At 46.8% G+C, this 27,259-nt stretch overlaps 1 protein-coding gene across 3 annotated transcripts; it reads right to left on the bottom strand.

Annotated features, from left to right (window-relative positions):
- Window positions 1-60: 60 nt before the first annotated feature.
- LOC128747625 (fibroblast growth factor receptor-like 1) lies at window positions 61-26,641 on the bottom strand. Of its 3 annotated transcripts, none has more exons than XM_053845626.1 (7): window positions 26,372-26,641; window positions 25,759-25,883; window positions 8,638-8,910; window positions 2,045-2,128; window positions 1,688-1,972; window positions 1,061-1,414; window positions 61-971 (listed from the first exon to the last, which is right to left on the bottom strand). In XM_053845626.1, exons 2-7 carry the CDS (start codon window positions 25,829-25,831, stop codon window positions 541-543), a joined length of 1,500 nt encoding a protein of 499 aa, XP_053701601.1. In that variant the 5' UTR covers window positions 25,832-25,883; window positions 26,372-26,641; the 3' UTR covers window positions 61-540. The 3 variants fall into 3 exon arrangements, with proteins under 3 accessions (XP_053701601.1, XP_053701600.1, XP_053701599.1); XM_053845625.1 differs by having other exon boundaries at window positions 25,759-25,857; XM_053845624.1 differs by having other exon boundaries at window positions 25,759-25,854; window positions 26,372-26,640.
- Between the last annotated feature and the right edge of the window lie 618 nt (window positions 26,642-27,259).

Below are 27,259 nucleotides of genomic sequence, written 5' to 3'. Positions count from 1 at the left end.
TCAGTAGTCGATCTTTAAACGGCATCTCAAAACAAAGAGTCAGCACTTTCTGGTGACAACACGAGTTCTTCAGTTCATTTAATGAATCATCAAAGAATGACCTAAATACGAGTAAACGAGGTGACAAAAGTAACAACATACAACTCTGGAAAATAAACTTCTGATACACTTTAACAAAATAAATTAAATACTTGATAGCTGGACTAAAAAAAAAGGAGAACTTGACGTGACGTGAGGTCTCAGGACCGAGACCGTCACGGAGGATAGTGGTCAGCAGTCCAAACATGCACAAGAGGGAAGAACCTGAGTTCACATCCAGCCAAGCGCACCACCTCACAGGCAGGAGACGGTTCCAGTCACCTGCTGAATCACAGGGCTCTGAGTCATTGTCTTTTGGCAACTTCAGGCAGCCTTGACCAACTGTCCCCACTTTAAAAGTCTCAACCAGGTGACCCTCAGCTCCTTGGAGTCATAGTGGCATGTGACTCCCAAAACTCTCACAGTTGCTGTGCGTCCCTTGTGTAGAGCATGGTGCCAGGGTTAACACTGGAAGTGGATGTGCTGGTGCTGGTGTACTTTCCCGTCCACGTGTGAATGAGTGTGCGTGTGAACGTCGGTGTAGATTTTGGGATATATTTTGGGGGGGATCGTAGGTCCCGGTTGACTCAAGAGGAGCTGCTGCTGGGCCAGGTACTCCTCGTAGTTCATGGAGGTCATGCAGTCCTTCTCCGGGCTGGACGACCCGGACGACAGAGCTGCTCGGTCCCGGAAGGGCGGCCGGTGAGAAGAGTGGAGGACTGAGGAGGCGGAGGCCGGAGCGCTGGAGGGCGGGCAGTGTTTCCGACTCTGGCAGAACCAGAGCAGGACTGTTCCGAATATGAAGACAATGCCGGCAGGAATGCCGATGATGACTGGCCAGGGGAGGGCGCTGGAGGACTGAGAGAATATAGGCATGATGGGAGTCTTGGTGTCTGCAGAGAACAAGGACAGCGGTTAGCATCAGTTTCTCAACATTATTTGGACAATCCACTCCTTAAACCCTCTTGAGGTGGTGACTCACCGGGCATCACGATGAGGAAGGCGCTGCGGAAGCGGTAGCCCATGGTGTTTGCAGCTAAGCAGATGTACATGCCGGCGTCCTCCTCTTTGGCGCGAGTGATGAGCAACTTGTTGAGGTACGATCCGTCGGGTCGGGACCAGACCTCGCCCGTGGGCAGAACCGTGAAGCGGTGCTCTCCCACCTCGATGGTGGAATTGAAGCGGCTCTCGTCGTTCGTTTCCATCCGCTTCAGCCACTTGATGACCGGCTTCACGTCGCTCCGCACCTTGCACTGGAAGGATGTGGTGCCGCCGTAGTCCACTGTGGTGTTGACGGGGTGCGTTCCTGTGAGGACCGGTTTGGAGTTTGTTCTTTCTGCAGGGACACGGGGAGATTAGACCTCGCAGGAAACACCAGAAGCTTGTACAGAACACTGTTCACAGAAGAACCAGCTGGGCCCAAATCACAACCAGATGTTTGAGTGGAGTTAAACCACGTCTTTCTCCGCAGCTCCTCCACCATTCATGTCACATAAGAAGACATCAGGAGGAACATCAGAGGCCAGATCAGGACGACCCCCTCACTCTGACTGTCCTGCCAACCCCACCGAACCACAAGGCCAGTCGCTTGTGAAAAACCCCCACTTACGTATGACTTCCACCTTATAGGTGGCGTTGATCTCTCCGGCACGGTTGAAGACCCTGCAGGTGTATCTGCCGCTGTTTTCTGGCGTCAGGTTCTTCAGGGTCAGGGTCCACTTCTGCTGGCGCCCCTCGCCCACCTCCTGCGCCGTCAGCGGCCGCTCGTCCTTCATCCAAACGATCACCGGGCGAGGAGTCCCACTGGCGGTGCACTTGAGCCGCACTGAGCTGCCCACCGGGCGGGCGATGACCCGCTTCCTCATCTTGGTGGGTTGAGTGAAACGCGGACGCACTGTGGAAAGAGAGAAGGTAGCGATCAGAACCTATCCGAACGTGGTATGACTCGCACTGCGCTGCAACTCACCCAGTTTCTCCGGCAATCCATCGGAACCTGTTGGTACCGCTCCCTCCGTGGACCCGAGTCCCGTCGTCTGAGAACTGGAGTCATCTGTAGGAGCAAAAGGAAGAAGTTTTACAGAGTTATTCGTCACCCATCCATCAGTTCATCCGCTCCTCATTTCTCCATCCATTCTGTCATCATCCTTCAGAACCTTCCTTCCGTAACTTGCATCCCAAACTTGCCCCAAAAATCCAGATGTGACTGAGCTTCTTGGCTTTTTCCCATTGAATGACACGAACCAGAAACGAGCTCAGAAAACCGCGGCCCGGTGAACTATGGGGCTGAGCAGGGGACACGCCAGGGTCACACTCTGTCATGGTTGGACACGACCTCTTCATGTCCAGCTCCGGAAACAGCTGTGGGGCTTAGGTCACAGTGTGACATCATGCTGCGGAGCTAAGTTGGGATTTGCAGAAATCAGAACCTCACCTCAAGTTAAACAAATCCGCAGATTGATGGAGGCCATTTTGGGGCGCACCATCGTATCAGGTGGTCAGACAAATTAGAACACAAGACATTTTGTTCTGCACAGACCACTTTTATTTATTGGCGCTCTCCATTCCCTCCTGGTTCAGGTAAAGCGTCCAGATGTGACTTCTAACCCCCTGGATCTGCCTCCTTCCAGTCCCCCTCAAACCCGCGCTGCTCTCTGGGGTTCTCTGGGTACAAGCCCTCCTTTGTTTGTCCCCTGCAGCAGCAGGCCCAGTCGTGATGTCATGGCTATTTGCAGGGCTTTAACCGGCCAACTATAATAACCCATTCCTCCAGAAAACTGGCTCGACTGGAAGAAATATCTCTCTGTTGCTCGCTGCACATTCCAGCCGGTTCCTGAACCTCCCAATCTAAACATACAAGGTCCCACACTGCCCGGGTTCTTTTTGACTCCTTTTTTTTCCTCCTGATTCCATTTCCTTTCCGCTGTTTGACAATTCTGAGGAACAATGGTGCCCTTCATGAGTGGGTTTCTGTGAATAATATTACTCTGTTATTGTCCACGCACACTGTCGGCTGACCAGACATCAGCCTGGAGGTCCAAGGTTTCGCTGCTGCAGCCAGGTAACTTTCAATTGGCCCCTTTAGTTCCATTGGTAACTTTGTCTGAGTGTGTTTTTATCTGCTATGTTCCTGTGGGTTCTTGATCATGACAATTAGAACCACCAAGGTGAGGAGATCACATGGATTCGCTGACATTCTTTCTCACTATACTGCAGAGCTCCAGTGTGTTGATGCGCTGATCTGTCCGTCAGTCAAAGCAGCGCTGCTGTGGTGCGCGGCGCTCCTCTTCCCACACACTCACAGCCAAGAAGCCGCTCACATGCGCAACTTCCTGCTGTTTTTAAACCTGACGCGCCTCTAACTTGAGCACACATCTGCACGACAGAATGGTGGCAGGAGGGAGTGATCCTTGTCGGACCTGCGACGCCAAAGACTCTCTGCACTGAAGAGCTAACAGAGCTAACAGAGCTAACAGCTAATGTGACGTCTCACTTCAAAACTTTATTGATACTTATGGACTGTCAAAGTTTGCTATGTGGTTTAAAAGTTGGCGAAAAACTAAATGCACAACAAAATAAATGTGCTCCAAAATGTAAAGAGAGAAAGAATCATTGTTTTTATGAAGCAAGTTCAGGTAAAGAATGCTACGGATTTGTCTGGAAACTCAAAACTACAATAAAATCACGCAAAAGAGAAGTGATAAAATCGAAACAGTTATTTAACCTAAAAGTAAATAAATTAATTAATTAATCATGATATATTTTTCCATATTGCCCACCCCTTTCTGGACACATTTGAAACTAAGACATTTTCTGCAAATAGCATGGCAAAATAAATGTCAGTAGCTACAGTTTTTCACAAACAAATAGGGATTTTCTATTGGACTTTAGGTGCGCTTCGGCCGAGGTTCCTTTGGTAGTGTGCCTTGGAATTTTTTCAATGAACCAAGTGTGCCGTGGCTTGAAAAAGGTTTAAAAACACTGACTTAAGGGTTCCTCTGTTAAACATGGATAACATGCCCCGTGGCCTCAAATCAGCAGCAAGACCACATCACAGGAGATTATTACTGAGGACACTTGTCGTGCTACTCGCCAGACGCCACCTTCCACCTACCTTTAGAAAAGGCAGATCAACACGATAGATCGGTATTTGGATCCATCAGATCTTTCGGAGACGCCATCAATTCGGTTCTTGCAACCACAACTGTCAACAAATGTCGCCGGAAACCTGTGTCCCAGTCGCCCTTAAAGTGTCACAACCCCCTCGACTCCAACATCAACACCAAAGCGACGTCAAAAGTACCCGTTGAGAAGGCCACTTCTTCTGAGTCCTGGATTACCAGACCGGACCTTGATGGCAGCAAGTTGTCAAGAGTAAATCAAGAACGTTTTAATTGTCTCCATAAGAATGTTGTCATGACCTATTGTGCGTGGAACGCCAGCGCTGTACAACATGGACAAGCAGGTGGATGTGACGTCAATGGAAGCTCCCATTTCAGGCTCCAGAGCAAACCAGGATCGCACTGTTATTCATGGAAGAACTATGATCACACTGGATGACGCAACCACAAAACTCAAGAAAAAAATCTTAAGAAATGGCGTTTGAGAATGATGGGATCTGAACGACGTTTACACCAGTTCTGCTGCACAACCAACATTCCATACAGCTTGGATTTATTCGCATCACGACACGGTGACTGCAGTCTGACGCCATCCCACTCCATTCACAAACTCCGCCACAGGAAGCAGGTCACTGGCCTCCAGTGCCAGCTGGATCACAGGAAACAACCCGATGATTCAGGGTCGCAACGAGCTCCAGATGTTGACGGGGACATTGGAGCGTCCAGGGAGCAGTCGTGCTCAGAGGCCTTGGATCACTCTGGAGATCTCCAAACCGCTTCCACATGCGATCGGCTGCTGATAAAGCGCCTGGCCGGAGGACGGCAATGCATTACGTGTAGCAGTGCGCAAATGCCCATGATTAGTTCTGATGTCGCTGGAGTTCAGAGGCAGTTTAAAACATCTCTGAGCAATGTTTGTGCAAGAAAAACAAGAAGGGTTACGTCTCCAGCTTGTCCCACTGCATCAAAGCAACCAACAAAACTGAGGTTCAACAACTTATCAACGACGAGATGTAGCTCTATAGACAGTCAAAGAAGAAGCAAGATAACTTTGTTTTCTAGGCTGCAACTGCAAGATTACATGACTACAAGCTTTGACATCTGAGACTCTGAGTAGATCAACTCTACTCTCTTAGCATTCCAGCGCAGCTGGACGGCTGTCATGCATCAAAAGAGCAGATAGTTTCTCAACATCTACATCCATGAATCAGGAGTTGAAAGTCTTTGCTGTCATATTTGACTTTTCCATGGTCATGTATGGAACGTCAGAGGCTGGAGCAGCTGTGTACAGGAGAGGGTGCCTCTGCTGGGGAGACCAGTTGTCGGTGGACCCCCGCCCTGCTCCCCAAACATGACCCAAACAGCCGGCTGAGGGGATTGAGCAGGCGCCATGTTGCACTGACTGTCCAGATTCTTCAGATAGTTTCGATGAGGACACGCTGCCCGATGGGAACTCCACTCCTCCTCTTACATCACCCTCCTGGTCCTGCACTTCCCTCTCGCGCTTCATCGGGGCCCAGATTTGAACAGCTGCCAGGACTTGGCTCACCCTCCTGCTAAAACCTTTGAGTTTCTCACTTCATGATCCAGTAAAAGATGTAAACTGGAGGGGTGGACAATGTCGCCTGTCATCCTGCACAAAGGCAGCCGGACTTTAATAGGTAGGAGGAACACTGACTGACATTAGCAGAATGGACCAGATGTGAAAACTGCCCGCGACCAATGAAGATGAACTGATGCGTGAACTCACACACAACACTGCTACAAGACACATAACTTTACACACACAACTACACTCTCGCAACACAAATGGACTTCACAACACACTTGAAAATATACTGTGGCCTTCTGTTCACCCTCTACACACACACTCACTGAGGAGGATTCTAAACTTACACATTTGCAAGTACAACATACACACAGTAACACAAGCATGGAGTAGGTTATAAATACACACACACAAGCGCACACACACACGTGCCCAGTCGGATTCTAAACGTACACACTCATTTGCAAGCATACAGTAGGATTCTAAACACATTTGTATCTCATCGTGGGGTTCACTCATCGCCATAACCCTTTCCCCAGCCTCTCACCTTAAACCTGACTATCCAAACCAAATGGCTGACCTTAACCAGGACTCTGAACCAAACTGAAACCCAATGATAATGTTTATTCCAAAGTTTTAATCCTCAAATTGAGGCTTTACCTTGTGAAAACCGGCAAAAATGACCACCAGTAGGTGTGTTTTCCAAGAATTGGTCCTCACAAGTGGAGCTAAATCAGGTACACACACACACACACACTGGGATACACATACTAGAAATGGCGTCACACCCACTCTGTTACAGTTGAACGCACCAATGAATGTGACTAGGACACCATGGTGACTAGAAACTAAACAGAAGGACACATTTTCTGAGTAATAAATGTGTGTTAAAACATTTTTCCTGCCGCCACATCACTTTTCTTCCTTCCTACCGAAGCACAGGATCAGCAGCGACTTCAGAGCTGCCGTTGACTCCACAACAAAGAGCCGGACTTCTGAACCTCTCAGTTGGATCTAAAATTACACGCCACGTGATTGACTTTGGGTGCTTCAATAAACCCGGCATGCCCTCTGCGTGTGGACGTAACCGCGGCGTCTGCGCGGGTGACGGCTTGAACCTTGACATTACCAACGCAACCTTTCATTTCAGCACCGTCAGCAGACACCCGCGTGGTGAACCCCAAAAATAAAGCAGCTCCACCTCGGAAGACTTGTTGAGACCAACAGAAGTTTTGTTAAGAAGACACAGAGGTGAGCAGCTGAGGACCACAAGAAGGGAGTCCATGGCATGAGCACTAGTCAGGCTCCTGAACGCTCTTTAGAGCAGCTGTGTAGTCTCTCCTGAGCCTCATTCACTCTTCTGTTCTGCATATACGTGACAACTGCTGGCTGTCACATGACCCACCAGGAGCTCCGCCCCCTGTAGCAATGAGCACCTGCACCCTGGCCCTAATTAGGCCTCTTAGAGTAATTAGAGTAAACACAGACTCCGCTCTCCCCATTCATCACGCTGTGATGGAGGAACAGTGAGCAGGAGCGAGCGAGCACACACCCAGATGTCCCGGCCAGACATCGAGGTCCGCACCGCCACAGACAAAACCACCGTGCTGACTGTGGTTCTCATTATGGAGACCCTCCTGCCTCCGCTGAGAGCAGCCCGGGGCCAAGGAAAGAAACAATCTTGTGGAGGATGAAGTGGCATGAAACAATAACCCAGGTCTGTGTCCATGAAACTAAAGCAAGAGCTGAAAGCGCGAGGAGAAGATTCTCCACTAAACCCAGTGAATCCATGTTTTAGCCCCCGACTCTTCTGCACTGGTGCAGTCATGCTAGTGTGAACTGTCTGTGGTTGCTGGTTGGGATTCCAACAAGCACACCTCACTGTTCATAGACGCCAAATTAGACTGTTTCACCAGCGTGAGATGTTTACAAGCATCGATGAGATCATGTGAGACAACAGACCAACAGTCGGCAGGACAGCATGAATAATTCAGGCTCTGGAACTACAGGAGGCAGACGACAAACAAGTCTAGCAACCAATATTATGACTGATGACACCAAAAGTTTATTTTAAAGTTTTGATCTGTGGTCAGGTCACTAGGGCAGCAGCTGAAGAAAAGAGGCTCTGACTTTCCAGGAACCTCCTTAGACTGGGGCAGGTCAACTGAGATAAAGCATCTTTCTGGCCCAGGGCCTCCTCCCAGTGTTATCACTAGGGGGACATCAAGGACACAGTCTAGCCTCTCATGGAGGAGCAGTGCTTCTATTTTGAGGCTCTCCGGAACAACAGAGCTTCAAAGTTTCGGGTTACAACTGATGAATAGAAAGTACATTTTGAATATCAGATAAGGCAAATATACAATAGTTATATTTCTCACAAACACACTGAGGTTGGTTTTCATTTATTTGTACTAGAGAACATATCTGAATTGCATACACTGTTGACTTTATATTTTTAGAACTATCTGGTGTAACACTTAGATAGTTGACACTTTTTCTTCAGCTTTTCCTTCAACACATTTTACTTTGTTAACTCAGAAAGTCCCTGCTCTCTTCGCATGCTCGACTCATTTCTGTGAGTTTATTTGTCCTTGTGGGAAACTCAGGAGTGAAAGCAGCAGCAGAGAGAACTGGAATGTCTAAAGTGGGCGAGACACAACAAACATGTAAAATGTAAAAACGGACCGTGAGTTGAGGACCACAGCTTGACACATTCATCACTGCCACTGACAAGGATAGTTGGGTTCTTCAAGGAGGCGGAGCCAAGTTAGAACAACGCAGTTGTGAGTAAGATATCAGTGCAACAACTTGGGACGATCACACTAACTAGAACCCTGAAGGTTCATAGAGGCAACAAGACGTCAACAAGACAAACCAGAGTCTCTGACTCACCGATCACGATGAGCGTGTAGTTGACGTTGACGCTCCCAAATCCATTGGTAGCCTTGCAGATGTAGGTGCCGGTGTCATCTGCCTCCACTTCCTTTATCTTCAAGCCCATTCGCAGGACCCGGAAACGGATCCAGCCGCTGTGGATGTTGCGGCCGTCTTTGGTCCACATTATGAGGGGAGGAGGGTCGCCTTCCACTGGGCAAGGCAGCTTGATGGCACTCCCGATCCGAGCTGTCTGTCGGTGGACCACCTTGTCAGATACACGGGGAGGTCCTGTTGACGAAAAATACTGTATAACACTGTAGCCTGCAGTCAAAGTTTCCTCCACAGTTTCTCTCCTTCAGTGAGCAGCTGTTCATATAAGCATGAGCACATTTTATTTTAATATATTGGGTGAAAACAGCCAACATTGAGAGGCTACAGGGATGTTTGTGATCCAATACAATACTGATGACAGAAGCTACTGTGTGTGCATGACTTTCACTAGAACATCTTCAGCAGCTTCTTCCAGGAGTAAAAACTTCTATGGACAAATGGAATGAGATAGAGGTCATTTGTCATCTTGTCTGATTATCCAGAATCTCCTGAAGAAGATTGTAATAATTGGCCGAGCCCTGTCCTCCTCTGCCTTCACAGGAAGCATGAAGAGTTCTGGCTGGGGTTTTGGGTAGCGTGCCAGAGATCAAAGAGATGCAGACGGAGGGCAGGTCGCGGAGAGACGGACAGCAGCCTGTTCTCTCCGGTCTTAATTGGCTTGGGTCCACTCCCTCAGATCTGGTGAAGTGAAGCGGACCCAAACGCCCTGGGATGGTGTTAGCAGGCCTGCACGGCTGCTCATAGAGCACCGGGCATAAACTCACCACCCACTGAAAACTAAACAAAACCCCAAATTACTCAAGACATCCAGCGGACCCAGGAGGTTTGAGGTGAAAAGGGGGGGTGGCAGCTCCTCTGAAAAGAGCACCCCAGAACAAATGGGGTGCTGCGGCAGCAGTAAAAACAATGGGCAGGGCAAGTACACAACACCCCCTCCGAACATTCATGCTTAAACACACACACGGCAAGTCACATTCCTCTGGTGCATTTCACACATACGGTAAACAAGAACTCATTGTGTTGATGGTGTGGCAGGAAGGAGGAGGCCTGACACAGGTGACCCCCGGCTCATGGCGACAGATGCTTCTCAGCTGCAGGTACAACATCTGGACACCGCAGAGGCTTGACCTCACATGAGTAGATGACCGACAAAGCATGGAAGGGTCGCGGTGAGGACGGTACGTGAGCAAATTCCCTTTCAGTTTCCAGCATGAGGACACACACGCTGCAGAGTTTTCCTTCCTCCCCGTGGCCTTTCCTGTTTCCACAGCAGAACAGGAAATTGAAAGTGTCATTATTTACGTCTGTGGAGAAAACGCCACCGCAGTCTTGTTGGCTGTTGTCAGCTGGCCTGCATCTCACCAGCACAGACGCACTCACTGTTCTGCGCCGACTCAGCGGCCCTGGCGCCTGTACAGCGCTTGGGTCACGCCGTTGGTGCGGTCGCCCGGGCTCATGTAAAAACACAAATACCCCGGTGCCAAACATTGTACAAACAGGCTTGGGATATCTCATCACGGGAATTTGGGCCATAAATCATTCGGATTGACGGTAAAACAAAGCGGAAACACAATGGCTCGTTGAAGGAGAGTCCGACGGGCAGAGACAGCTCTGCTTGAGCCCGGGAATCCAGATCCACAAAAGGCAGTTCTAACTTCGGATGGGCAAAAATAGCTGACACGGATCAACTTTTGATGTGCGGCCCTTTACGTCGGTAGCCTCGACACGCTCGGACGCTCAGGTCAGTCAACAAAGGAACAGCTCAACCAGCCACTATCTCTGCTCCCAGACACTTAAAAACACCGGCACGCCTTCATCAGGGCCCGGAAATATGTTTGGAAAGGGAGGGCGTCTGTTGCTCATCGGTGAATATGATGATGAAGGCTGTTTACTCGCGATCCCTGCAGCTCCTCAACTTAAAAGAGGCCTTAATAAACAAGCAGTCTTTGGTGTATGGAATGTGCAAATTATTTCCTCCCTCCATCTCCGCTCTTAAAAACCTGTTTGAAGTGCCCTGAAAAAAAAACAAGGCATGAAGAGGTGCTGAAATCAAGGCCATCGCCTGAATAACTTAATAAGTATTTGCGCTGCATGTGTGACCGCTATCCTTCTTTTTCAACAAACGCCTCTCCTCCGCCTCCTCCTCAGTCTCAAGGCCACATTCCCTCCACCTTGAAGCATTGAAACCACACGCACAGTCTCACACACTTCACGTCTAACACAGACTTATCTGCTTCATTTGGAAATCACCGCTCACAACATCCGAACCTTTTCGCCATGTTTGTAGAGATACTGACGCATCCTGATACTTGGCGGCCACAACAACGTAGCGATGAATGGTGACTGTTCACTTGAGGAGCTGTCAGAATGATGGTGATTGGTAAATGATACACCAGACCACATGGGCTTTCCTGTATGGCGCTCCTGATTATAGCTGGACTCCAGGGTGAATGGAATCTTTCATGGCACAGGAAGCAGAGGAGGAGGCCTGGCGGCGCGCGGAATTAGCTCTGTTTTTCTTTGCTCAATTTGGCAATGGATTATTTTAAAAGAAGGGGCACGTTCAATAAGTCACATTCTTGCGATTCAGACTCCAAGTCAAGGCTGTAGATTGGGGGGACTCATGCGGGCAGGCGAAATACGAGCGATCGAACAAGCGATCCACTGGTTCTCAGACTATCTCAGATGTTCTGGCAAATGCTCCCTGATGTGCACTTTCATAAAAAGCTTTGAGGTGATGTATCCGTTTTACGTCCCTCTTCCAACACTTTCAGAAACTCAATTGGCAAACACCTGGTACTTTACAACCCCTGATAACACAGGCAACATCGCCGGACATGGTTACTCAAGCTGCTCTGTAAACATGGTCTAATAAAAAAAGATTTGGTCCTTAATCTGCAGCCAACTGGAGGAATTTCTTCTGCATCAAACGGCTTTCGCAGGCTGCCAGACTGAAGTGATTCATTACTGAGATAAACACTGATCCTGGTGAGTGTGTCTTCAATATGCACTATTTACATAAAGGATAGATAGAAGCTTCTTCATGCTCAGCGGAGCTGTGTTAGCTCAGCAGACTGAACACAAGCACACACACACATGAGTGTGTCCTTAACTTGCAGGGCACTGTTGTGTAATGCACGTCAAGAAAGTGGACAGGAAACAAAGAGGATTGAGAAGTTAAAACTGTAGACATGAGACCACCTTATCGCGGTCGAGCGGATCCTTGAAGCAACACTGTCTGAGGAAAACTCAAAACCAGAATGAACAGGAACTGTACAAGCACTGCCTGCATTTAAACAGCTTGTAGTCGGCGTCCCAACCCAGATCTGCCCCAAAAACATCCCAATGCGTGCTCTAATGTCTTTACAACTCCACCTCATCTGCGTTCCACACCACACAGTAGTTTCTATTCTGCTCGCTGTGTTTGAGCTGTTGCTGTTCTTCTGCGTACAGCAGACAAGCTTTTTCAGGCACATGTGCCATCTCCGTTTTCACAATAGGATTACAACACCACATACAGGCCGGGCATGTGTATTACAGTGACATTTTCAGGGGTTTTCTGCAGACCATCTTTACTTGACACATTTGAACCTGAAGTTCACATAACTACATGGGTCCTACAGATGGGTCTATGAATGTATCTTGGTTCTATGTATCAGTTGGCTTCCATGACGTCCTTGTGTTGAGCACAGTTTGCTAGCGAGAAGCTCATAAGGACTATTCCACAATAATGGTTGGTTTCCTGAACAACAAAGTCTTTTTTCAGCCCAGTCAATGCAAAAAAAAAGCCTTCTGATTTAAGCAAGAAGCTTTCATTGACTTGCCGACATATTCACCCCAAAGGTTTCTTGACGTGATGAAAGTGAAGCTTGTCACAATCTTGTTATTCAGACACTAAATGGCCCGAGTAAATGGACGACAGCAGAATGGAAGCAAAAAGAGTGGAGATGAAACAACTACATGAAAGGCAGAAACTGAATCCGGGACCACTGAGACCGGGGAGTTTGGGGGAAAGTGTGAGTGAAAGGCCAGAGCTTCTGTTCAGAGTTGCGACTACGATACATTTCACAAGATAAAAATCTGCATAAATAGCGCAAGGGAAAGTGAAAGAGGGGGAGACGGCCACCTCAGAGGTGGATGGGCAGGGGGAGGACAAGAGGGTGAAAGGGAACAGGGGAGTATGGGGAGTGGCGACGGCGGTTGTTCTGACAGCAGTGGGCCAGTGGAGGGTTAAGAATGCCGTCTTTTCTTACTCCTCCAGACGTCCTGCCCAGCAGCCTCACCTACGCGGTAATCAATACCTGTTATTTTCCCCTCTCGGCTTTCCAATCAATAGATAAGAGGGGGTAAGACCAGCGGGGACAATGGCTCTTTCTTCGACGTGGCTGAATAGCCAGTGCTTCGGCGGTGGGAATAGTGCAGGACGAGCTATTGGGTGACACGAGGAACCAGAGGAGCAGCAGGAGAGAAAGAAGTAAAAAGATGATCCAGTCGATCTGTCTGATTAAAGAACAACAGTCTGCTTGCTCTAATGGCCCCAGCGCCGCACCAGAAGCGGCGGAGGGAACTGGCTCCGACGTCAGAAAGATTCTGGAAACATCTCCATCACGCGGCCGACCCCCAACAAGCCCTACTGTGGAGCCTTTGAACTTTAAGCTGCTGCGTTTCATTAGAGCTGACTGGCTTCTAGCGGCCCCAGCAGCCTCCGACAGAGGAATCCAGCACGTGTGTGAGAGTTAATGTGTGTTTTTCTTAAACCTCCACTACTGTCACCCGCAGTTACACCAGCCCTCCACCGGTTCACCAGGTTTTATTGTAGTCAGGCTTCTCTGATTCATAATACAATAGGCTACATTGTCAGGTCCACTGTGTCCCTCTCCCGTCCTCAGACCTTCTTTCAAGTAGAACAAGGTGTTGGACACATTCATGGAAAACTCTGGACCTACTCCTAGTATGGAATAAGTTTTTGTGCAAAGCGGAAAAAGTTTGGGGACAATCGTGTGGGAGATGGATCATTAAAGAAGGTCATGATTTTTGCGATTGTGTTTGCATGACCTCACCATCCCTTCATCCATTTGGTTGCCCTGTATAACCTTGTGTCTACACCATACAGGAGATGGGAGACACACTGTGAAGACTCAGACACAAAACCGGTTTCACATATAAAACCTCTACCGAAACCGTGTCCAAACTGATCTTTATTAGTGGAGAAGTGGATGTTCAGTGAGAGAAGTCGAGCCTATTGAAATCATTTCAGATTTTGCTGGAGGTTCAAGGTCAACTTAAGTACTTCGATTATGTGAAAGAACTCTTTTGATTCTTTCTCCGGAGGTTTCCAGCCTGTAGGAAGTGTGGAAAAAATATGGAGTCATTTATGGAAATTCCTTCACCTGGATTAAAAGAGCTCTTTCATTTACCATTGGCAGGTTTTCCTTCGTATTCCTCATCGGGATTTGTGTTGAAATGGTTGCCCTTTTTTCCCTTAAGTGCTATCTTTCCTCTCCTGGCTAATCGAGAACAAGTGAGTCATATTGACTTCAGTGGCGCACTGGTGGCTATCACATCACACATCTGTTTTGCAGAAATATAGAGGAACTGGCGAGAAAAGACTTATAAATGTACGTTTATATTAAATTTTGGACCCACGCAAGGGTCATAGTGGAGAACTTATTAGATCATTCAATAGTCCAGTACATAAACCCATGAGTCACAATGGTCGCTGGCCTTAACTGGCTCAAATTTTATATTCCTAATATGTGTGTGTATTAAAATGCTTTATATTTGAGTTGTAGAAGCGAAAGATGTGGCAGGTATTTGGACACACTCTACAAAAATTGAATGAAAAGTAGAGCGATTCCAAACGTATACGTGAGTCGCTCCGACTGCAAACCAGGTTTAACTTTTCCGACACAAACTACAATCGACCAGACTATACTGTGAAATAAAACTTCCCACCAAACGAAACATCTAGAGGCTTATTTTGAAACACCTGCTGCAGAAAACACTTTTATGTCGGCCATTACAATCAACAAAAGTTCACAGACAGAAGTCTCGACAGGGACCACACAATTACTTATACACCATTAAAAACCCAGGGGACAATTATGCTAAAACACCTGCAGCCACTTCTCCACAACAAGTGAGATGTAATGAATGCTCTTGTCCTTAAAAGCTCCGATAAGCCAAAAACCCTTGCATTTCACTTGTATATAACTTTTCAGGGAAAAGTGGGGCTGGTGCCGCCGAGGGGCCCCAGTGAGTGGCACTCCAGTCACTTTATCACAGTCCATTAGGCCCAGGCCGGCTGCACACACTGGAGCTGAGTGTGTGCTTAGGGCCACTTATCAAGGAGCAGCAGGAAGGCTGAAAAGTGAGAGTATGTCCAGATAGAGCTGCGTACGGAGACAAGGGGACAGAGAAAAAAGGGGTCAGAAGAGGGGAGGAGAGGAAAATGAGGCCAAGGGCAGAGACGTGCTGAGGGTTGAAGAGAGGACGGCTGATTTACAGAGTGGCAGCAAGCAGAGAGGCCTCCTTTAACACAGGGATCAGAAGTAGAGGAGGGCTGCATGGGGGAGTCAAAGAGGATTAGGTGGACCAAGGCGGCAGGAACCTGGAATCCCAACAATCTCACACCCCAATCCCGGGCCACATGACACAGTGGAACAGAGGTCTCTCTCTGTTCAGCGCCAGAAGGCACCTGTTTATGAGCGTCTGTCCGAAATGTTTGGGAGAAAGGCAGAGCTCTTGGCAACTGTTCTGATATTGTGTACCATGAATACTGCTCTGTGCATTGTCACACCCTCACACACACGCATGTTGGCAGAGAGACTGTTTTGTTTAACCACATACCCCTGCGGGCCTGGCACCCGTTCCCACCAAAACACAGCCCTCAGGCCTCGACGCGGAAGCTAATAAATTATTACATATCTACAGACGTCAGGTCTCAAGATTCCTCATTCTCATGACCGCAAACAGGAGGCGTTGCATTGTCTAATAAATCTGAGCATTGCTAAGAAAGCTAATGGGAAGTCTGGTTCCTCCACAAAGTTATTGTTGACAGACACACCAAGTGTTTGCTGATAAGAGTCTGTGAACATCTTCGACTTTTAGTTCAACAACATTTTCTTCACGATCAGCAACGCACCCTGCATCTGTCCACCGATCAAAATCACTCCATCAGACTGAGATGTTTTCTTCATGGACTCTTGGCCTCGTGGTTTCTCTCTCGGGTCGGAACAGTAGGCAGAACAGAACCGAGTCAGGCACAAGATGGATGAAGTAAGTTTGTCACTTTCCACCTACGCTGGTCTCTAATTGGTCAGTGCAGGAAAACATCACGAATGTGAAACTTTTATTAGTTTAAGTTTTGTTTATTTTTTTGTTCTGTTCTGTTGTGATATTTTTGGAGAGCATGGCAGTGATCCACCCTACACCATGGTCGGACAATGCTCAGCGGGCATACCAGGAAACCGCGTTGCAAAAGACAAATGCACAAACAAGACTGAACAGGTCCAACTCCAATGATGGACAAGTTATTGTGACAGTTATTAGCAGTTTGCTTATGATTCATTGCAACATTATTGCACAATTTGCAACTGAAAATGGTCTGACTGCATTTCGTTCAGTCACTATTTCATAATTCTAATAGTCCAAATGTATTATGTTCGTCTACATATCAGCTCGAAACATCTCACGTTCGAGAGTGGGCTAGACGGATGAGGAATGCCCACAGACCAGACATGTTCCAGGACTTTCCCCGGAGAATATTACGGTAAACACATTCAGGAAAACAGTTTTGACATGTTTGGCATTTCTAAACAGCTGTGACTTCTGTGAACAACCGCATGATGACCACATGACGAACACTGAAGACAGATTTTGTAAATTGAAATATGTCGCAAGAGTCAAATACTTTATTTTCAGTTTGAGGGTATCCGATTAAAGTGTCCTGAAATGAATGTGAGCGTTTTATTGAAGCCCATTTGCGTCATCCAGGTAACAGGAGAAAAGACTCAGCTGCCAAAGTCAATCTACGAGGGGCATTTCAACTGTTTAATAGATTAACTAAAAAGCCTGAAGAGCGGTTGCCTGGCGATAAATCCAACCCTTAACCAGCTTCTGTAAAAAGAGGCACAGCACTTTCATTGTTCAGGGCTGCTGACCAATAAAGCTGACAGATGCGGGTTCCTTCTTGGCAAAAGTCACAACACCGGCATTTGCGTATTTGTGTACCGCACATGCATCAAGTTCTATTCTGTCATGTCATCACCAATGATGAGGCTGAGCAATACAAGTCTTGGACTGTGGGAAACAGAGTCATATAACTGAGCACCGTCATGCCCAATGGACAACACAAACATTGGCAAGCGTTGTGTTTTTGTTATTCCTCGGTTGCCCGTGGTTGTCTCCCATGCTGGGTTGGTGGTGGCGGGGCACGATGCCTTGCTCTTACACGCAAACACCCTACAGCAGTGGTCGGTTTTAGGGTCATACAGATGTCTGACCTGGTGCAAGTTGGTCAGTGTGGGAGTCGTGGGTTTGTAAGTCTTCGCCGTGCTCGCAGTTCCTCCGCGATCTGTCAGTCCTGTTTCAACAGGTTGCACAGCAGGTCTGACGTCCTCAGAAAGGTAACGCAAGGTCAACCGATGTTTTATAGTTACAGTGATTTATTACACCATTTATTGATTCCTAAATCAACTTTCTTTTTGTCAACATTTCACCATCGTCAATTTGATCTTCCTTTAATCGTTTGTTTTTTTAAAAATAAGATTTAAATGAGCGACTCGTTCACAGGTTCATTTTTGGGGATGATTCCACTAGACTGCAACGATCCACCCTGACATGGGAAACACATTACACCAGAGCTTTTGTGAGCGAGGCCATTTCAGGAGAGCTGGTGACAGACTGGGATGTAGCAGGAGCGGAATAACCAGTCGCCGAAGAGAGCAGGGTGAGAGAGTCGCAGAATAAAAGCAGAGGGGTGGAGGAGCTGGGACAGCTCTCACTGACAGCTATGGGGCCTCCTGACAATCCAGGAATATTGTCTGAAATCAATCTTTCACCGTGGGGCTGTTGAGCTTGTCATTACGCTGGTACTCGCCCTTTCACACGCACAATTTGTACGCTGCCTCCCCAGTTCACCTCACTGCTCTCCGACACGGAGGTCACTTCACTCTGTGTTTTCTTGCCTCCCCGCCTGGCGGTCATTGTTTGTCCACCCTCCACAGCAGGCGCTCTGACCAAGGTGACCCGCTCAGGCAGCTGATGACCAGAATAGAAGGCACAAAACTCTGCAGCGTCATCCTAAGCTCGTCTTGAACCTCGCCAACTATTCTAAATATGCCCCAAAGATAAGGAGCAGGCAAGTTTAGCATTCGTCGCTCTAGTATAACAGCGTAAATTGACGAGCCAAACCTCCCACTCCGGGCAGGCCTTCACTTCTGCACATCAGGAAATCTAATCAGCCCCCACTGCATGGTGGAGGATTCCAGTCTGGGACAGCGGTAGCTCTGCTATAAAATACGAGCGATTATACTCCTGAAATGATTTTCCCTCTCACGCTGGCGCACTTTTCCAGCCAGATTTGAGTTTTCCGTGAATCTCGGAGGAGACCGGTTTGTTTTGGAGGTTGAAGTGAGCGCTGCAAAATATGCATCACTTCCCACGCGATTATTGACCGGGACAAGAGCAGGAGGACAGCGAAGAAGAGCTTCTGAGTTCTGATAATACAAGCAGTTCCACCACAAAATACTGTACAAACGTCTTTGTAAAGTCAATCAGTAATTGACAGAGGTGAAGAAGAGAGTGCAGACAGGGTGGAGAGGACTGTTAGAGGAGCAATGGAGAAGTTCGGAGACAAAGTTATGAACATCAAATGGTTTGCACACATAGAGAGGAGAGAGTGTTGGACCAAGAATGGTAGAGATGGGAGAAGAGGGAGACAACGAATGAGGACATGAAAGAGATGCAACTGAAGGACGCTCAAGAAAGCACAGACCATGTTGAGCTGCAACAATATCACCAGTGGAACCATCCGTCTATGACCTGTTGGAACTGTAAAGTAGCTTTGGAGCAATAAGGGGAGTGCGACCTGTGAGACGCAACCCACTAGGGGGATCCGAAAGTGACATCACACCACCATTTTCTTTGGAAATATTCAGAAACTTGCAGTAAAAAAATGTTCATGCCTCCGTCATCAATGAGCCACTTTTCTGGCTACAGCAACACAGTTCACTTTTTAGGGTCATGAGGGGACACAGAGTGGCTTGAGGGACATAAATACAAGTATATGAGCTGGTCTTTGTTTCTTGGCAAAGAATTTGAAGGCAGCGTTCTGGCTGGAGAACTCATTGTTGCAGTACTGTAGTGTACGGAAGCCGTTATACTCCAACAGTCAGAGCCGTTGACAAAGTGTGACAGGAGCTCAGCCTGACCAGACTCTTTCTGACCTCAATCAAAGGAAACAATGAGGCAAGAATTTCCGAGTTTGCTGAAAAGAATCGCTAATGAAAAACAAAATGGGAGCGAAAAAGCCGTGAAGCTATGTGGGGTCTCAATGGAGCCTATCGGTGGGGAACAGAGAGGGAGGGGGCGTCGGAGCAGAGGTTGGAAACTGGAAGGAGGGCTCTGGGGTGTGTGTGTGTGTGTCAAAGGCAGCCGAGGCCTCATTCAGAGCTTGTTATCCTGGCTGGGTTTTCTTCAGGCCCAGCCAGCCATCCCTGTTTCCACAATCATAGCTTTCAATCAACCTTTTAACTCCAGAGCAGCACAGACGGTGTGTGTGCTTGTGCCTGTGGAGTCGTGTCGAAGTTGTCAGGACAACAATTGAGTTCTGACCGAGCCCCTGGAGAGGGACGTGATGTGAGGAGAACCAGGAAAACAAACCAGTCAGGAATACTCTTAGTTTAAGTTTTCTCTCTGTTTACGCTGTGTTCAGACTCTCTGGTACCAACTTTCAAGACTGCGTGTCTTATCCATGTCCTCAAGCTACAAACTTAGTTACCAACACGATGACTTTCACATGCATGAGAGCATCAGCATCCATCCACTTTTGTCGACCAAAACCAGACCAAACATTTACTAAATGACGGTATCGTAACACAACGCGAGGATGAAGTCATAACTGAACGCCAAAATTAGGATGTCAAAGCTGCGTCTGGTATCGGATTATGCCACCGGCCCAAAAGCAGACAATGAAAGACTTGATGGCACAAAGAAGCAAAAACCAAGAGCAGAAAGTCATCGTGAAATTATGTGTAACAGCAACCCTGCGCGCCACTTGATTTGGTATTCTGATAAGCAACAGTGAGACGTTCTAGCAGGCAGCAGCAAGCACGGCAAACAAGCCTCAGTGAGATGCAGCAGATAATATTTCTCCAGGTCAATCAGACTTTTATTCACTCGCATCACTGACACACAGACTTGTGCGGACCTGTGTGAAGCCGGAAACTTCCAGAAGCATGTAAACAGTGGAGACGTTTCCTTCAGACAATAAAGACGGTTGTGTTTTCCAGCGCCGATGCTGCGGTTCCACCATGTGGTGTTGGGAGAGACTATCTAGGAAATCCAAGACCACCTCTCTCATTGTGGGGTGTAAGAGAAGGAGGACCCCCTCTGAGGACAACAGCTGTGGAGCACAAATTGCACAGAGGGGGGAGGACAGTGTTGTGGGTGAGCGGAGGGTGTGAGGTCGCCCCTCGATGTGTCTGAAGGGAAGAGAAACTCCTCGTACTGGGGTTAAAAGTCAAAAGTGGAACAGATGAAACATCATTGTAGGGTCACATGTTAGACCCATGTCTGCCCAAAATGACCTTTTCAAAGCCTAGAAAATTCAGTGTCGTACAGGTGCACTAATAAACGGGGAGCCCACAGATCAGAGATTGCAAACGGAATTAGGAGCAAAGGTTAAGTGGTCAAAACATTGAAGAAATTTGATCAGACACCTTGGAAGTGGGAAGTCAGTTCAGTGCATTCCAAAAATCAAAGTCGGAAAACAAGCTAGTGACGTCCGACTGCAACTAGAAAACCCGCAGGATGAAGAGGAAACACTAAATTGCAGAATGTGTTCCTTTTGGCCTATTCCATTGACGAAAAACTTCTACTTCCTGTTTAGGTTTGGGGGAAGCCATCTTGGATTGTGTACTCAGGCTTCCGACAGGGAAATCGGGTGATGTCACTTGAAGCCTTAAGTCTGAGTTTCCAAGCACAACTGGAATGGACCATTACTCTCGAGGCTATTTTGGCTTATGCTAGCTGCAGCGAACCGCTGTTGTTTTGCTCGTGTTGCCACAGTTGTTGTTGTAGTTGGCAAGAAAGAGTAGCAGATGCAAGAGAAAGTTGTTGATGTCAGCAAGAGGTGTGGATGCAAGAGAAAGTGGTGGTGAGTAGGGAGAGACAAAGTTTGTCTTATACAAGATCACGGGGGCAGCAGCTGAAGAAAGGACGGCCAGACTTCTCTCTCCAGAGAAACCTCTCCTAACTCTAGAGGGAGTCTTCATCTCCAGTCTCCCAGTGGAGGTACCTCACTTGGCTCAGGAAAGACTTAGACTTTCTTTATTGTCATTGCACAAAAACATATCACTGTATTATGGCAACAAAATTTTGGCCTCCGGTTTCCAAAAACAAAACTATATGTCCATAAATAAATAAATATTAGATAAATACTAGTCCTAAAGATGTACAAATAAACAAATAAACAGTATTGCAGCTACTGTCTAACATCCAGCATTCAACATTCATAACATTCAAAACATAACATAACATTTATATCCTGAGAACTCTGTTTTGGTATTGCAGTTTTTAACAAACTATCATTGTTAAGATTCACCTCTATAGGATGCAAATAGTTTTCTCAATCACAATTCAAATACTGCCACAAATTGTTCACCAGAATCATTTGGGTCATGAAACGTGGGAAAATAACGTAACGAATCGCAAAGTTCTTGTTAAAACCTGCGAGCCAAACGTCAGCTAATTAACACAGCGGCCCGTCTGGCGAAGAGTCGGAGCAGGGAACACGTAAAGTTGATTAACATCTGAATGGTGATATTCCGACACCTCGGCTGAGCAGCCCTGTGGGTTTCTTTTTTTTTGGGGGGAAAAGTTAACGCGGGTATAAAAGAGATCCAATTTAACTGATCCCAAATCCTGTCGACCAGCAGGAAGAGCGTGTGTGGTCTGCTTCCTGAGCCAACTGGCCAAACAAACTAATGAGCGTTGTGAAGCAGCAGTGTTTCAGGGATTTTTCAAAACCCACAAATAAAAACAAGGAGCAGCAAAGTCGGAGGACTCCGCACATTAGCATACAGCTGACGGAGACAAACACGGACGCTGGACAATGGCAGTTCCACGTGAATGCTAATTGAAGTGTCCATTAGAGTCAGTCAATGAGGGAGTGTTGCTGACAGGGATTATATGACCCCGCTAAAGCAAACACCTACTGACCTCCATTATGACCACTTATCACAGCTCCCACCCGCCTTTCTCTCCCAGACAAGACTGACAGTTTGGAATGGACCAGGTTGGCCACCAGGAATCCAAGTAAGTTTAGCAAATATTTTCAGTTAAAGGGGCCCTAAGATGCTCTTTGTTTCAGCGATTCTTGAGCCCACTAGAAATTAATGTTCAACTCAACTCAACTCAACTCAACTCAACTCAACTCAACTCTACTCTACCCTACTTTACTCTACTCTACTCTACTCCACTCCAGTATTGTCCTTCATATAACGTACATTTTAACTGAGGGAGGGAGAACATCTGCGCAGAAACAGACCAACCAACAAATCAGAAACTCAATCTGGAGTTTATGTGCAGTCACATGGTTTTGACGAAACACATTTGTGTTGAAATGCAGCAACGAATTCACTGACGTGTAATATTTAATGTGATATTATATGTTATATTGTACACAAAACTATAAGCAACATTATACAATTATTTTTTATCTGTTTAAACTGGACCAGAGCGTATTTTTTGTAGTTCTTGTCGCTCTTACCATGTAGAACAGCAGGCTTCTAGTGAGGTGACCATTTTGTTTACTTAAACCAGGTATAACTTTGAAAACATAAACATTATTTTTATGCAAAGCTACGCCAGATGTAGTTACCATTGAAAAAGAAAAGCATGATTAAGTTCCCTTTAAGTTCAACAAAAGTGAACTTAAGGTCTCATGATGAGTCACGGTAAGAACTTACAGAGAAGCTACAGACAGAAACTATTGGATTTTTGGTCTTTCTTATGCAAGTGAGTCGGGTAACAAGTGGACACAACATAAACATGGATGCCAGAGAGAGCACAGGCGACACATGAGAGACAGGGAGAGGGAGTGGTGGACATGAGGGACAGTAGCAGTACACTAGACAGTATCAGAAGCAAAGGAGGGGAGTGGATGGACAGACAGAGTCGTACAGCGGGAAGGAAATACTAGACACCAGAGAGAGTAGTAGACCAAGAAAAATAACACAGGGAAGGGTAGCAGGAGGAGCAGAGCAAGAGCAGAGTAGCAGCTATAGAGGATAGTGAACAGTTTCTACATGGAGCCTCATATTTGGAGCGTTTGAGAAGCTTCTCCATCTTTCTGGTGTGTAAAAAGTAAAAACTTTTCACCCCTCATCTGAGGTGTTGGGCATCTGTGATGTGGCAGAGAGTTTCAAAAAATCCTACCTTAAAAAATCCTGGTTTTTTTTTCCCACCAAAAACCAAAACCAGCTTTTGACTTCTCTCCTCTCACACCTCCCAGCGCCTCAGTGAGCTCCAGACAAACTGCCCATTCGCACCAGAGGCTGCGCCACACTTCATAATCCAGCCATTGTTCCCCACAAATGGACCCCTGGCTCTGTAAATACGGGGGTCCGTGAGGCTGAGTCAAGCCAGGGCGGGTGTGAAAGGTCAGATCATGGCTTGCTTTAACAACAGCACATTAACACAACTTACTTCCTTTAGCTTTACAATGGCAATAAAAGAGAGGAAACACAGAAGGGAAAAGAAATGTGTGACAAGAGTCGCGCTGATAACTGGATGAGACGTCATCACTTTTGAGGCACGCTTCACGCAACAAGGTTCTCTATAGGTTCTATGGCATTTTTTGGCAGGGTGGGAGAGAGAAGGAAAGTTTAGCAAGTAGAAAAATGAACGCTGCCATTGGAAAAGATAAGATCATAAATGAGCTCTTGGAGAAGTTTGAAGACAAAGTAAGGGGGTGTTGGACCAAGATGTTGGCGACAAAGACAACCAATGAGGTTCATGGATGTGAGGACATGATGGTGTGACTAGAGGAGGATCAAGAGGTGGACCTGATGCAGTGAGACCACCTAAACAGTGCATGAAAAGGCACGTCCCAGGATAGAATGAGAGGAGAAACCTGCCAGGGAGGGTTGTACCAGAGAGATAGGAGATAGGAACACAGATTCCACACTGAAAGGTCCACAACACAGACTTCATCTGGACCACTGAGAGTTTCATCTCAACGTTGCAACCATGAGCAGGAGCAATGCCCAGCTCTCTGCACTTCCCTTCTCCGGACCTCCTCTCTCTCGCACCTCCTTGGTATTCGGGAGCTATTAAAACAGTAAAGAGACTTCAGGGCCTTGGGTTTGTAAGAAACTGGCTCATTACGGCGAGGGGAAATGGAAAACTCAGCAGACGCCAAACTGATTTTAAGATCCCTGGCATCTCCCGGTACCTTTCTCCTGTTATGAAGTAACTCGCAATAAAGATGTATATTTTCCGACGCTCCAAACATCTCCAGATGTGAACTGTGTTATAAAGTCAATGACAGAAAACGGGACGAAGCATTTGTTCCTCATTAGAAAGCAAGGAAACGGGACGCTCTGGTACGCAGCACACCTGCAGGACCTTTTTATGTGTATCTCCCAGGATGCATTGCAGCTTGTCACTGTGTTAGTGGCTCTGCTGGGACACATCACTGAGCACCTCGTCCAGCTGCTGGAGGAAGCTTCAGCGGAGTGTGTGTGTGTGTGGAGGGGTTGGGTGGGGGGGGTCTCCCAAAGTATTTAGGGGAGGGACCACTTGGGTGTATGTGCTGGTATGGGGGGGTCAGATGTCGCCCGATGACTGACAGCAACAGCCTTTAAATAGTCACTCAAGTGTCTTCTCATTGTTTCGAGGCAGGAAAGTCACACTCCAGGGGGCACCACACACACAAGCCCACGTTGACCCACACAAGTGTCCATAACCTCTCACAATAAATTTCTCTACCTATCACCATCATGATAAACTGAAAGCTGCCAAACAATCGCAGTGTGGAGGCGATGTATTTTTGTTCTTATTAACCTAATAAATATGAAACAAACTCAAACAGCGGCTCTTGATGCATCACTTTCTCAGCGCATCTGTTGAAGGGGGGAAATCAAAATAGACCAATAGTTTCCAGACTTGTTGGCATCAGCTTGTCTGTAAACAAGCAAAATTAACCTGCTAATCTGATTTAACCTTCGTCTGTTGTTTACTTTGCTTTCATGGCGACTACGCCACGCAGCTTTGTCCTCCACAGAGCTTATCAGGATGAGCCGCCCGAACTTCGTGCGCCCACGTCTCGCCATCAAAGTGGAACGACCCTGTGACCTCCGATAATAACGCTCACAAATGTGTAATAACTTCTGATATTTGATTCTAAAAAGCCGACAGGAAGGGCCCCTGAGTTTTGCTAAACATTCTACGTGAGCTTCTTCTCTGTCACAATAAACAGCCTGGTGTGAGGCCAGCAGCTCCACCACGGCGACTGCACCCATAGACTGATGGATGATGTTTGTTTGGTCGAGCTGCAGTGAATGTGAACACACACACACACACACACACACACACACACACACACACACACACACACACACACAGACAGAGACACGTTTGCTTGCCCTCCGTCCCAGACCCTGTGTTGATTTTGGGACCTTTAAAGTTATTTTTTTCTGCCTCTCAGTTTTCCGCCCCAGACTTCTCTGAGCAGCACTTGTGGAGCCGCGGTGTTAGTTTCACCGCAGGACATCGCAGTGTTAATAAAGCAGCTCTCACCTCTGGCACAGTCGCTCAGGAGAACAGCCTCAAATAAGAAGAGAAGAATCTTCAGGATATCCATGCTGTCCATCCTCCTCCTGGTGGCACACAGACCTGCTGGACAGCGGCTTTTTAAGTCATGACTGTTGACCAAATGGAGGTGTTTAACAAAATTAACATGAAAATATTTTTAATGATAAGGAATACACAACTGTTGACACACATGGAAACAATACAATAATAAATGTGAAAAAATTATGACACATCTATTAATTATCAACAAAAGTAAGAAAAACGAAAGAATATAAACCAAAAAAAGGCATGTGAATGAATGAATGTTTACTACAGTAACTCATTTACATTAGCAGCAGAACGTTTAACGGCTTTAAAGTGGATATAAATGTGCAGCCAAAAAGCATAACCGTTTTAATTAAAAATAGTAATGTGCAGTTTAAATATAACTAGTTGAATTTGAGTTTTTAAAAAAGATAGTAGAAGCTACAGAAGCTAATTTTCAAGAAAAAACAATAGCTAGCGTCTCCGTCATTTATTAACCACTCATCGTTGTCCTTTAAAGTTTGAATAATGAATTAATAAAACACTATGAAGTACGTTAAAAAGGAGTTCAAACCTCAATATTTGGGGAAACAATCCAACTTTAGAGTCACTTTCCTGACTTTCAGCGAGAGTCCGAGATCCAACAGTGTGACATCACCGGAGGTTTTCCACGGTCCGTGAACGCAGCACGCAACGGTCCGCGAGGATTAAAAGATACATTCGGAACCAGGTTCCTCCATAGATGAGCTGGTGGAGAAGTGGAGTCTGCCAAAGTTCTGTGTGAGTGAGGTGTGTGTGACTGAGTGTGTGAGTAGCGGTGCACTCTCCGCGGAGTACTGAGGTCCGTCCCTGCCTGCAGCTGCGGACCAATCACGACCCGCGGCGCTTTAACTCTTCCGCTCTCAGTGGCTGCTGTCAAGTTCAAGGTAAAACACAGAGCAACTACTATGACGTCATCAATCCGCTAAACCCAACAGTGTGACCTCAAATGGTTTATAAATACAGCTACTTTTTATTCTCCGCCATGATCAGAAGAATCAAAACGAAGCAAATACTCAATTAAAAAAATCCCAAAGTGATTTCTTAAATACTGTATGTATTCGAGTAATAAGACGATGACTTGAAATAATAAAAGTTAAATACTACAGAACTACTGAGGTACGTCCCTGATATAAAATAAAAAATGACAATATTGATGATGATATTTAAGTAGCCCGACTCAAACACAGTACTATTTAGAACTTATTTACAGTCATATTATTTGTTATTTTCACAGACGATAAACCCGTCAAGGGCCCTTTGAAGAACGGAAATGAATGTCGCCATCTTGTGGATAACAGCTGCTGCTGCTGCACAACAACAGGAGCGTCATGAGTTTTTTAGTCAATTCGGAAATTAATGATTGTTGAGGGAAAATTAACAGAAATGAAACAGTAAATCCAATTGAGGAAGATTAAGGACG

This window comes from Synchiropus splendidus, chromosome 16 (assembly GCF_027744825.2).
Source record: "Synchiropus splendidus isolate RoL2022-P1 chromosome 16, RoL_Sspl_1.0, whole genome shotgun sequence".
Taxonomy (NCBI): domain Eukaryota; kingdom Metazoa; phylum Chordata; class Actinopteri; order Syngnathiformes; family Callionymidae; genus Synchiropus; species Synchiropus splendidus.
The sequence above is the reverse complement of the archived record's forward strand: the minus strand, read 5'-3'. Positions and strand labels throughout refer to the sequence as shown.